The sequence below is a fragment of the Cydia fagiglandana genome, chromosome Z (assembly GCF_963556715.1).
Source record: "Cydia fagiglandana chromosome Z, ilCydFagi1.1, whole genome shotgun sequence".
Lineage (NCBI taxonomy): Eukaryota > Metazoa > Arthropoda > Insecta > Lepidoptera > Tortricidae > Cydia > Cydia fagiglandana.
Genome location: NC_085959.1, coordinates 13,710,306 through 13,723,306, shown reverse-complemented (window position 1 = coordinate 13,723,306; position 13,001 = coordinate 13,710,306). Strand labels below are relative to the sequence as shown.

Genomic DNA, 13,001 nt, shown 5'->3' with positions numbered 1-13,001 from the left:
TCAAACGCGCAACTTTTTAAGGAAAGTATTTATTAAGCTTTATAAAGATATAAATATCTTTCCCATCACGGAACAATATGTAGTGTTCCGGACCTTTATGAACCGTCCGCGGAGCCCAAGCCAACACGTAGAGGTCCTTTTGACACTTTAATGAGTTTAATTAAATGTAAGGGGTACTTACAGAAGCTTTATTATTATTTATATGGAACATTTACAAATTTGATCTCGCCCGGTTCAAAAGGGGATGGGGGGATGGGAGGCATCGAAGTACTTTTACTAACCTTCGGAGCGATTATATATCCAAAAGTGTTAATCCCACCAATACAATTTTTATGTAAAATGTTGCCAAGACGAAACCGTAAGTAGAGTTTGTGACGTTGGGGATTATAGAGTTAATAGCTTGAGCCTTATTCGACAAGCGACGTTTGTCGTATCGTGTTGAACTTCCGTTGAATCTGAACAATCCTGTGTCAAAATTTGACATTAGCAATCCATAGTTAGGTGACAACCAGACCAAACCATTATAAACCTTAAAGTAGTAGTAAAACAAAGTTGATATTTGTTGAATTATTGGTTGTGCCAAAGGATATTATCCGCACTTGATGAAGATGCGATTCATTCAACTGTTGAATTGAAGTGGACGCGAAATCTGACAGTAGAACATGTCGACTAGGGGCCCTTGACTCTACAAGAGATCTGGGGCCTTATTCGACAAGCGACGTTTGACGTATCATGTTGAACTTCCGTTGAATCTAAACAATCCTGTGTTAAAATTTGACATTAGCAATCCACAGTTAGGTGACAACCAGGCCAAACCATTATAAACCTTAAAGTAGTAATAAAACAAAGTTGATATTTGTTGAATTATTGGCTGTGCCAAAGGATTATTATCCGCACTTGAATAACATGCGATTCATTCAACTGTCGAATTGAAGGGGACGCAAAATCTGACAGTTGTACATGTCGAATAGGCCCTGATAACTTTTTGACAGGTGCGAGCCTTATGGTTTCGTCTTGGCAACATTTTACATGAAAATGTTTTTGTTTGTAGGTACAACACGGGATCAAAGTTATTTACACGTGCGCTTTTGAGTCCCTTCCTACGCTCAAGATTTTAAATTAGATAATGTTATTTTTTATTTATTTTCAAAGACCCTAATGACCTGCTACTTTTTTTTGACGCAGCACGCAGAATGCATAGGTACAAAAAAGTGCCATAAGAAGATGTGGAACTGCTTAATGATGACCAGAACTCAATTACTGACGCGTATTTCATTATTTGGCGATTTGTCCTCTTCGTTATGTTTGTTATGAAAGCAAGGTTCTTTAAAATATAATTATTTGTGTCAAGGTCCAGTTCTCGGTTCGATGAGGAATTGAGGGAACTCAAATCTTGATACCTTCAAGCCATTGAAACGTCTCTCAATTGTTTACGTCTCTCACACCAAAAAACGAAGAATGGAATAATAAAATTAAAATGAAAAAAAAAAGGAAAACCGACTTCATAAAGGACAAAATAAAATATTATTCCTTTCATATGCGCTAGCAACTGATATGCTTGAAGTCGGTGTCCTTGGGAGGTATTGATCATCATGAGGCATCGATTGAGGAACCTGCTTTTTGTGGCCATTTTCCTCAGTGGTACCTAAGCCTAAAGGATCCAACATTGTCTCGTAGATACGTTTGCTAAAATGTTAAAGTACCTGAATTGGTGTTACTCTAGTCTCTAATTACCTGTCTGAATACTCCATATACCCCTGATGTTACAACTTCTCCGCAGACACTCCTGAAATAAAAGGAGATTATATTTAGGTACTTAAGTAATTGAAGTGTTTATGAAATAGAGGCGCCTGAATTATTGAACAGAATATGAGACCATCTATGGCCTAAACGCCTACGCCATGTAATAAAAAATATTTGTAATATTTTTTAACTTTAATAGAGTTGAATATTATACCATATATGACTTATTCGTTTGCGGTAAAGGGCTAAATAACCGAACTGATTGGTACAAAGCTCAAAATCTCAAATCCCGAAGATATAGTTACTTTATTGACCTTATAGCTATTATTGTAACTGCGAAAGTACCAATTAACATAACTGTATCTGTAAATATAATAATATGAAATGAGGCATCTTTGAATTTTGAATTGAATATGTCATTTTTACATTACCTACCAAATCCTAAGCGCGCCTTTAATATAAGTAATCCATGTTTCATTAACTGATTTTGCTTTTGTTTTTTTTTTTCATTTACGCTGGCTTTGATTTCATTTAGTTAATTGACACCACAATAAGTTTTATTTATGGCATCTAAAGAGTTGGCAATTGATAGCGGGATTGTCGGGGACAATTATCATGATAACGCTGAGCTAATCCCGCCGTTGTTAAATCTGTAGACTAATAAGCGAAATTAAACTTGTTGCTCGACGTTAACATAGAGTGGATATTTCTTTTTTTTTATAAGTAATCCTTTATAAACAGGTAGTTTTCAAAACACAAGAGGGCAAATTTGTTGTTTACCTACTTGTCTTGCTTATTATTTAGAATAGAATAGAATAGAATAGAATAGATTTATTCGTAAGCACAAACAATCGGAACAGTACATAGTATAAAAGAAAACACAAAATAAGATTAAAGTGCCACGAAATGGCCCCATCTCAGCATGTTGCTGGTGGCTTCCAGCGCTGATCTTCCGATGAGACCATCAAGTGAGAAGAATCACGGAAGGTAACAAACAAGAAGATTTGGCGAGTATACTTACCTGATAAGAGTGATAAGGGACCACAAGTAGGTACCTAGCACGACAGACTGCATGGTAAAAACTCTAAAAACGCAAAACACTAATCAATCATGTGACAACATTTTTATACTATTTATTTACCAATGTCTTTGAGTTGTGTCTTCGCTTTACCGTACAATTAACTTTTACAGCTAGTATTTTACTTGTCAGCAAAGTTAGTACCTATAAGTACCTATAGGTACTTATTCGTACCGTGCTTTTTTATCTTTCTCTCCTACGCTGATAATAACTAATGCATGCAGTTAAATACTTTGCCTCTCTTGAGAACAATACATGGGGCGGTGGTATTAAATTATTATTCATTACAAAAATAACTCCGCCCGTAGGCTTTTAATCTACGGAACGAATAAGCCGGAAAAGTTCATTTAGAGGACCCTGTCAATATAACAATATAATTTCTGTATAGTGCTTTGCTGAATACTGGAGACTTATCCATACTATGACCAACGCATGGATTAATTCCTATATTAATGAAAACACTCGGACTGTATTACGGATCTTCGATAATGCTTGGTTATATAAAAAGGCGTCCCGGCGGGTCCCGGCCATTCATAACGGCAACCTAAACTAGTCCACACTGAAAGTTTCATTTAATAAGTTTAGCTTCGACATGTCTACAGCAGTTTACATATTGTTGTTGAAAGTAAGTTAAATTGTTTGCTTATTATCGAAAAATCTTTTTGTTTATTTGTAATCATCCATACTCTACTTGTTACTTTTCATTTTGAATACGAGAAAAGTTAAATGTACCTAAGGTGTATTCGGGTAATACCGAATGTCGGATAATCCCAAAATTCAGATGAAAATCACCCTTAATTCCATCATAATAAAAGTCTCTTTTCGGAATTATCCGACAGTTTTTGACATTCGGAATTACCCGAGTAAACCCTACATGAGTAAATCCTAAAATATTTTTGAGGGTACATAGGTATGTACCTATGTACCCTCAAAAATATTTTAGTACCTAGTCAAAAACCTATTTAGGTAAAAGGTTGAGTTACCTAAATATCAGAATGGAAAGTATACAACAAATCCATTTAGAACCAGGATTTCGTTGCTAATGTAAAATGTTATAAAAAATAACCTGCTTGGAAAGTTGATTGACAAGAAAATTCCTCTCGCTTCACCCGCTTCATAGAGAAACAATGAGCCTTCAGAAAAAATGAAAAATGAAAAGGTTTAGGTTGGTATATATTTTTTTTTTAATGGGCGGGAACTCGAGAACCCACCCACTATTTCGTTCTAGATAATATTTATGATGAGATTTAAATATAATGACTTTCCACACTTTGCCACTTCAATGTCTGTGCAGAGTTAGGTCTGAAGAACTGTAATAGATACTCATGGTCACAGTGGTATCATAAGAAATAGATCATTGAAGAACATTATTAACATAAATAATTAACCTGTCTCCAAAGTGAGTATTTTTAAAAAGTTGCTCGTTTTCCAAGACTGGCTCCATTTTGAAGTAGCCGCGGTGACGCCTGCGCACCTCCACCCCTCGTGCCCTACTGAAAAAAACAAAAAAATAAACATTTTATTTAAAGAAACAACTTCCATGTATTGGCAATAATCAGAGGACAGTGGACAGTCTTTACACTCATCAATTTTACACACTTTAATGTTTAATTTAAATTATTAAAATACAAAATTATTGATATACGCAAACAGTATTTAGAACTTCCGGAGCCGAAAATAGAGATCTACAAAAATGGCCCCTATTACAGGGCTATTAAAATTTACAATAAAATTCCCGCTCATTTAAAAACATCATACAACCAATTTGCTATTTTCAACAACAACAAACCTAAAAAGTTAAAAGTCGAAAAGTGCTACTACAGTATATTTGAATTTACTGTCCATAAAATATATTAAATTGATTAGTCCTATATAATTGTTACCTACTCTTAATTTACTTTAAGTCATGTCATGCTTCGCTCACCTCGTCCTGCGCACCCCCGCATTTTTGGCATCATCGGTTGCATGAAATAATTGCTCTAAACTCGGTCTAGAGGATTCCTAGTCTATGATGAATTGATTACATATGAGCACAGAATAAATAATAGTACATAATATGAGCACAGAATAAATAGTGGTACAGAAGACTCACTCTCTAACAAAACGCGTCTGTCATGATCAGCACAGATATAGCCGCTAGGTGGCGACAGCGCCACGCGCGCCTTATGGCAAACCCCAAATTTGGGGTCGAACGGATGTACTTTTAGCTACCTGTGGCAAAGCGCCACGCATGATATGAGTAAACTACATAGTAACATACAGGATACAGGCACATAGACCCTGGTAGGGTAACGCAAAAATATTTGTAACAAATCAAATTGTAAGTTTTAAACTTGTACGCGCTGGGACCCCATGGACATATTTCAAAGAAACTAATTCTCGTAAATCTATGTATAATTTCCTCAAATTTATTTAGTTATTTTTAAGAAGAAATCTTTGTTTCATTATAAGACACAGGGAATATAAAACTAAAACTAACTACAATACTTAAAATAGGTAACTAAAAATTAAAAATACATATCTTATTAAGTTATTGTCAACTCTCATTTTAATTTCTACATCTTGTTATGTATAAATAATAAATAAATTAATATTATAGGACATTCTTACACAGATTGACTAAGTCCCACAGTAAGCTCAAGAAGGCTTGTGTTGTGGGTACACAGACAAATACTTAAATACATAGAAAGCAACCATGACTCAGGAACAAATATTTGTGTCATCACAGAAATAAATCCCCTTACTGGGATTCGAACCCAGGACCATCGGCTTCGCAGGCAGGGTCGCTACCCACTAGGCCAGACCGGTCGTCAAAGGTCCCTACGTACCCACGTTTTGCATGCGTCAATGTGTTCTATATTTAGCTGACGCAGGACCTTAGTACTTACCACAGGATGCGCCAAGGCGACGACAATTACCTCCGATCTGGGGCCAAATTCGACATGTACAACTGTCAGATTTCGCATCCACGTCAAATCAACAGTTGATTTTTTTGCATACTGAGTGTTGATTCCATCAACGGTGGATAATATCATTTGGTACAACCAAAACTCCACTCTAAACTAAGGGTGGTTCGGTTTGGTTTGCTTGTCACCCTAACTGTGGATTGTTAATGTCAAATTTTGACATTGTACGTATTCGAGAACTTATGATTTTTCCCACATCAACGGGAGATCAACACGATAGTCAAACGTCGCTTGTCGAATAGGGGTCCTGATTCACAGCTCAATATTTATTGCCCTAAGCAAAACAGGATGATTTTAGGGTTCCGTACCCCAAAACGCAAAAACGGAAACCTAGTATACGAGCTTAGTCAAGACCCTCTCGGGAGTGCCTAAACCTATTGAGTTGAAATGAAAACCATATATAAAAAAAAATGAAATTTGTAAGTTTATGTAAAAAAAAGATACGACCGTTTATATGCCGCAAAAAACGTATAGGTATTTTGACACTCTCAAGGGAATCAAAATGTGTAGGGTAGGTATAATTATACTTCCCGTTGAGCCAGAGCGTACCTGTACCTACCTACAGGGGAAAAACTGAAAACTATAAATTTGTATACCTACCTACTTTTTAAATAAAATAAAGTTAAAGTACGGAACCCTTGGTGAGTCTGAGAGTCTGACTTGCACTTTGCCGGTTTTTTTTTGTGAGCTTAATATTTCAGAGACCCAGGGACCCATCGGCCATGACTGATTTATAAAAGAGAGACTAAAGTAAATAATAATAAAACAATCATATTTAGGTACACTATGGAGCACTTCCATATAAACACCGTTTTATACCTACCTGACTAGGTAATTTAATGTTTAAAATTGTTTTTTTTTTTACGTAAAAATTATCGTCTTGTGTGAGAAGTGAACTCACGGCCTCTGGATCGATACTCCAGCGCTCTGCCATCTGAGCCACCAAGACCTCATCCATAGCCCGCCAATCTTTCCACCATATTATGGGTGTAGGGGACCCAAGTAAATGTGGTTAAAAAGAATAGCTAGTATTTGTCTAAATATATATTATTGCCCTCTCTCATTTTTGAACTGTCGATCCAAAAAGCATAGACAATTGAAGAAGGCATTTACACTTATAGAAAACGATAAACGATGTGCCGGAAGCTCCGGCCAGGACACGGCCCGGTCTAACGTGAGTCATCCTGTAGGGCAGCGGTCGGCAACCTGCGGCCCGCGGGCCGCATGCGGCTCGTGAACCTGTCACTTGTGGGCCGAGTGCCGCCTTGGCTATTTTGACAATGTCTCATAAAGTCATAAATATTAACAAAGTACGGCCCGCGTCACCTCCGTTAACTACTATGTGGCCCTTGGCTGCTAAAAGGTTGCCGACTGCTGCTTTAGGGTACTCTATGCGTTCAACTTTAGTCTATGTTTGTATTACTCCAATCAAATGAGTTTATTTTACAAACTTAATAAAGTTAGACCGGGCCGTGTCCAGGCCTTAACTTCCGGCGCATCGTTTTCTATGAAAAGCATCACGTGATCACCTGTCAAGTCATAGAAAAGTCATAAGCGCCGGAAGTTCCGGCCCGGACACGGTCCGGTCTAAAGGGGCTGTCCATAAATTACGTCATCGATTAATTTTTGACGAATTTTGACCCCTCCCTAAAATCATTCAAAAATCATGCTTCGAATGACCCCGTTTCCTCCTACGTCATACCATCATCCGATGTCCAGACCCCCCCTAATTAGAAATGACGTAATTTATGAATAGCCCCAAAGTGAATCATCCTTAATATGTTATTAATATCCTTTTACTTGACAACCAGCGCTCCATTAATGTTTGTTGTAGAGTTCGCAATTTTAAGTTAGGTAACATATTAAAATGAAGTCTGAGACATTCTACTATTTCAAATATTAGTCTGTAAGACCTTGTCTCGTAACCTAGGTATCTAAATTATGATCACGTTCTGAAACGAAAGAGATTGCAATGTAGTGTCGAAAAGAAACCTAACCTAGCCAAATGTTTAATGCATGTGTAATAAAATAATATACATATTTACCAATACTGCCAAATAATAATTAACTATTCTGTTTGTAGCTCGGTCATATAATGCTTTACTCATTCCCAAGCAATATTCAAATAATGAATTTCATGAAAGAGACAAAATCTATAATTCACCCGCAAAATTCCTTTGTATATAAAGATTGCTCAATGCAAAGCGCCGTGTAAACAGGAGTATATCATGAGTAAAATAAAATAATAATATTTACCTAAGATCCGAAAGCATTGTTGGCGTTCCTTTTATTCACGCTTCCTTGCACACTACAACGCTAATGAATATATTAGCGTATATATCCGATTCATTATTTTATAATATCGTTTTTTTTATAATATCCAGAGACACGTATTATTTCACGTTCACCTATGCAAACCGACTAGCAGGGATCCACAAGGATTGGCAATCACGATTCGTTAGCGTCAATTGAGCGTCATAATGCAGCGAATGTTAGTTTAACTCCTGATATCGTCCAGAACTCTCATATCAGGATTTAAATTGCTCTGCACATGTTTATGTGGATCAAGGGATTGTAATTTAATGATTATTACGATGATGAAGTTTATTCTAATTTATTTATTATTAATCTATTAGGTACAATAAATACAATGGACAGTTTAGTGGCCATAATTTTTTCTTTTGTTTGAGTCTAGGATAATATGTATGGGTCAGTATAAAAAAAAACTAAATTAATGAAGACTTCGACCACAAAGCTGCGGCAATGTTCTATACTGTAATGTAAGTACCTCGGCGGGCGACTGAACGTGGGCGGACCCTGTGTTCCTATTTAATGAATTCCCTGTGACTCAATTTTGATGATGTGTCCTGGTTCCTAAATCTCCACGTAACCAAACCCATTTAAATGAGCCAAGATCCGATACAGACTGATTGCTTCAGTTGTCTGCTGAATTGCATCTGAAATACAGTTATGTTTCAACACTGAATCTGAATAACCTACTTAACATTTAAGAATAGATTAAAAAAAACTGTAGGTGTTCGCCATATAAGATCGAGAGATGAGTGCAGTTTATGTTTCGTCATAGTTATGTTATGACAATATTCAATACGTCTGCAGTAAATTAATTTGCGTAATAAAATATCTAAATTAAGCCATATCGAATAACAAAATGATCTAAAATATTAATGGAAAGTTACGATATTGAGCATATTTTTAGTGTTCCGTACAAAACTTTGTTTACGGAACACTGGGATCACTTCGGTCTTGCAAATCAGTTTTTTTTTTGTAATTAGGGCCGATATTTAAATGTAGAATGCTATTATTTGCCACAGGCAGTCTGGACGTTATGCTGGGCATCGTCACTCACGGGTCCCGAAGAAGCGCGGGGCCTGGCCGAGCATATCCTGGCCATACCCAACGCCGAGAAGGTGCTCAACTCTGTGCTGGGCCAGCTGGAGTATAATCGGCATAAGGTAGAACAGCGGTACCAGCAGGACACTGAATGTGGGGAGGTTAATAAAACGCTTACTTTTACTTATCAATTATATTATAATATCTCATAGACCTAATATCAATAGAACACCATTTTCCGAATTATAAAGCTAGGATAATTTCAGTTACCTAGTGAGTGATTAGAGTTGGTTTACGCATCGTGTTGTATTGACAGGTCCTGCCGGAATACACGGAGACCATACAGGATGGCCGTGAAAGGAACTCGCGTCAACTTTTTCAAGTATGTACCTACTAAAAAATTTACAAGTATCTAAATAGTAGGTACCTATGCATTGCACAAGTATATACTTATAGTAGTCCTAACGTATTAAAAAATACATAGGTACTACATAGTTGGTTATACTTACTTCCATTATCATTATTGTTTTGATATAGGTACCTACTAAGTATTCCCTTGTTACATAGAACAGTTATGATTGTACATATGTTCATAGCATGTTTGTGGCTGCGAAATCGAGTATTAAAATAACGGCACTGGCAATTGTCAAGGGTCATGGTTAATTAATAAGTAAAATTAAGTATCTTGAATTAGTAACTCAACTACGCTACCACGAAAATGCTTCGACTTTACCGATTAGTAGGTAATTTTTTATTCGATATTCATTATATTATTTTATAACCAATTAGTTACAATACAAATGTAACATGTACTTAAGTAATACCTACTAGGTAAAAAAAACATTCTTAACAAGTGTCAAAATATTTTAAATAATACCTACTCTGATCCTTCAAGTTATAAATAGCTCCGTAGTTGCGTCAGCAGGTTCTTATTTTTGTATTTTTGTTATAGAAACATTCACCTCTGTGCCATTTGGAAAGAAAGATCCGGAAACTCAGTACCACCGAGTACGAATACCGGCCCGCTTATTATGAGGAGGTTCGGTGTGTTGCGTCAGGGGAAGGCGGCAACGTCTCCAATGAAGTAACATTCTCCTATACTATCTACTCTCTTCTTATGTATTTATTTAATAAATATATACACGGTGCAACATGAGTAAACCGAATAATTTTAACCACGCATTTCTGAGGTCAAAGGAAGTAAAAAATGTAATATGAGTTTAGGTCAATTTTTTTTTGTTTTGTTTTTTCAATTTATTGAGTGTATTTGTACATAAAGAATAAATGTTATTGGCAAACTTGTCACTTAAAATTGATTTTAATTTTTTTTTCGTAGAACCTACTTTTTACAGTGTTATTACTTGTCACTTTTTGACATCTATCAATAAGGATATTTAGACTACGTCCCATAGCAGCAACATCACCATCAAGAAGGCCTTTTACACTATGTAACAATAAAAACTTGTTTTTTTTTTAATTAATAATATCTCTGAAACTAGGCGAAAATCAAAAAAGTTTATAGGACATTTTTGTCTCTAAATATGATCAGGAATACGCTGTTAAAATTATCCGGTTTACTCATGTTACACCGTGTATATGCCAATGCATAGCCCCGCAAAACTCAGCAATGAGTGTGAGAGACAGTGGAGTCATCAGTCTTCCTCACGTTATCCCGGCATTTTTGCCACGGCTCTTGGGAGCCTGGGGTCCGCTTGACAACCAATGCCAAGAATTGACGTAGGCACTAGTTTTTACGAAAGCGACTGTTATCTGACCTTCCAACACAGAGCGGAAACTAGGCCTTATTGGAATTAGTCGGGTTTCCTCACGATGTTTCCTTCACCGAAAAGCGACTGGTAAATATCAAATGATTTTTCGTATATAAGTTCCGAAACACTCGTTGGTACGAGCCGGGGTTTGAACCCGCGACCTTTACTATCTACTGTTTCCATTAATAATTATAAGAGAGTTAGACCTGAGAGTTAGACCCTTAGAAAAGTCTGCAGTGGTTTTGATACTCCACGCAGTGCAAGAGTTATTTTAAACGCCAAACATCCATGAAATTGTGACGTATTAAATAACACTTGCACTGCGTGGGCTATCAAAATGATGAAAATCGCTACAGACTTTTCTTGATCTAACATCTTGGTCATCCATTAATTACCTACGTCACACCAATTTCTAGGTTTTTTGACCCCTCCCCCCCCCCCTTGTTACACTTGGTCACATTTGGCAAACCCCTCCCCCCTAGTGTGACGTCACATTTTTTCTACGAAATCGCCAAATCGAATTAAGTAAGTACCTAAGTATTATTAATATTTTATCAAAATATTTTTGACGATATAAATATTAGTAATTTTATAACCCAAAACTGCTTAGGAAAGAAAATTAAACGATTAAAAACTATTTTCGTTTTAAAAACTTGTTATTTAAATGTACAGCGAACTAAATAATTTAAATAAATTTTCGGTTACTGATGAAGTTAAAGTGACGTCACAAAGTTTGTGTCTCCCCCCTCCCCCATGTCACAATATGTCACATTTTCTTGACCCCCTCCCTCCCCCTAAACGTGTGACGTAATTAATGGATGACCCCTAAGAAAAAAGTCGTACTTTGCTCTGTTGTTCTTTTTTACGTTAAAAATAAATAATATTACCTATGTACTAGAGAACATTTCGGTTATGATTTAGGTATTTAGACGAATTTGTGCTAGCATAGTTTACAAACAATAGTTAATATCTATTTGTGTACTGTATTAATTGTTCCAGATATGTTCTAGTCTCGGCTTGTCTTGTGTGCAATGGAATAAAACTATTCATTTAACCAGGAGACGATATACAAGGTGACTATTTTCATGTATTCTGATCTGATTACGAATATGGCTTCAGTAACCCGAGTTACCTATACAAAAAGGGGTACCGATAAATATATTGGTGGATATTCCCGAACCCGTTTAGGACAATAAGTAAGAACCTAATCAATAAATAGGTGAATAGGTAGAAAACATAGGCGAAAGTGGGGCTATAACTACGATAATAAACGTTGAGGGCAAAGGTTGTAACCTTTACACATGTGTGGAAAATTATAAAACGACAATCGAAAAATGAAATAAGCACTTAAAATACTAACTCTGCGACAAGCTAGTCCTAAAATTCAAAAAGTTATAATTTTGCTCGTCAGCGTCCTCAGCTATGTCACTGGTTGTTTTAGTAAAATTAATGATGACTCACGCTAGACTGGGCCGTGTCCGGGCCGAGGCGTCCGACATGTCATTTTCTATGACGGCTGATCGGTGATCACGTGGTGCTTTCAATAGTAAAAGGCGCGCCGGATGCTCCGGCCCGGCCCTGGTCCGGTCTAGCGTGAGTCAACCTTAAAGGTATATAAAGGTAAAAAAAGGTAAGGTACATATAGTGCTATGGTACTTATGCAGGGTAACGGTAACTGAATATAAATAAAAATTTGATATGTTTTTCTGGTTTTTGTTGATATGTTTTTATGAAGTTGTGGTGGAATCAGGGCTATAACCGCGAAAATCGAAGTTCGCATATTGCCGGCATTTTTCTCTGTCACTCTAATAACGCCTTCATTGGAGGAAAAGAGAAAGATCCCCGCAATTTGCGAATTTCTGTTTTCGCGGTAGCCCCTCTGCCCTTGCAAATACAGTCTAGTTTCAGTGTGAAAATTCATTGACATTATCCCTTGATTATAACGTGTAAAAACATAATTAGCGTTTGCCTCCTCTTAATATAAAAATGTACTGTTTCAGTGATTGTTGGGAGACGAGAACTCTTATCATCCCAGCCGGGTGCGAATGTCTGTGGTCCAATCAGAAGCTCGGCGACATATCTCTACACATTTGA

The 13,001-nt window shown here is 36.6% G+C and overlaps 2 protein-coding genes across 2 annotated transcripts in view; one reads left to right on the top strand and one right to left on the bottom strand.

Moving 5' to 3' along the window:
• Positions 1 to 8,126, bottom strand: part of LOC134678674 (serine/threonine-protein kinase OSR1-like) — a 26,178-nt gene extending 18,052 nt beyond the window's left edge. The window contains exons 1-3 of the mRNA XM_063537323.1: positions 8,044 to 8,126; positions 4,210 to 4,314; positions 1,735 to 1,786 (exon numbers count right to left, since the gene is read on the bottom strand). Of these exons, the coding sequence (XP_063393393.1) occupies positions 1,735 to 1,786; positions 4,210 to 4,314; positions 8,044 to 8,060 (174 nt within the window). The 5' untranslated portion in view covers positions 8,061 to 8,126. The remainder of the gene's footprint in view (positions 1 to 1,734; positions 1,787 to 4,209; positions 4,315 to 8,043) is intronic.
• Positions 3,364 to 13,001, top strand: LOC134678693 (uncharacterized). Its single transcript, XM_063537347.1, has 6 exons — positions 3,364 to 3,446; positions 9,120 to 9,299; positions 9,455 to 9,520; positions 10,091 to 10,222; positions 11,907 to 11,980; positions 12,908 to 13,001. The coding sequence occupies exons 1-6, from the start codon at positions 3,414 to 3,416 to the stop codon at positions 12,999 to 13,001; spliced, it is 579 nt and encodes a 192-aa protein (XP_063393417.1). The 5' UTR covers positions 3,364 to 3,413.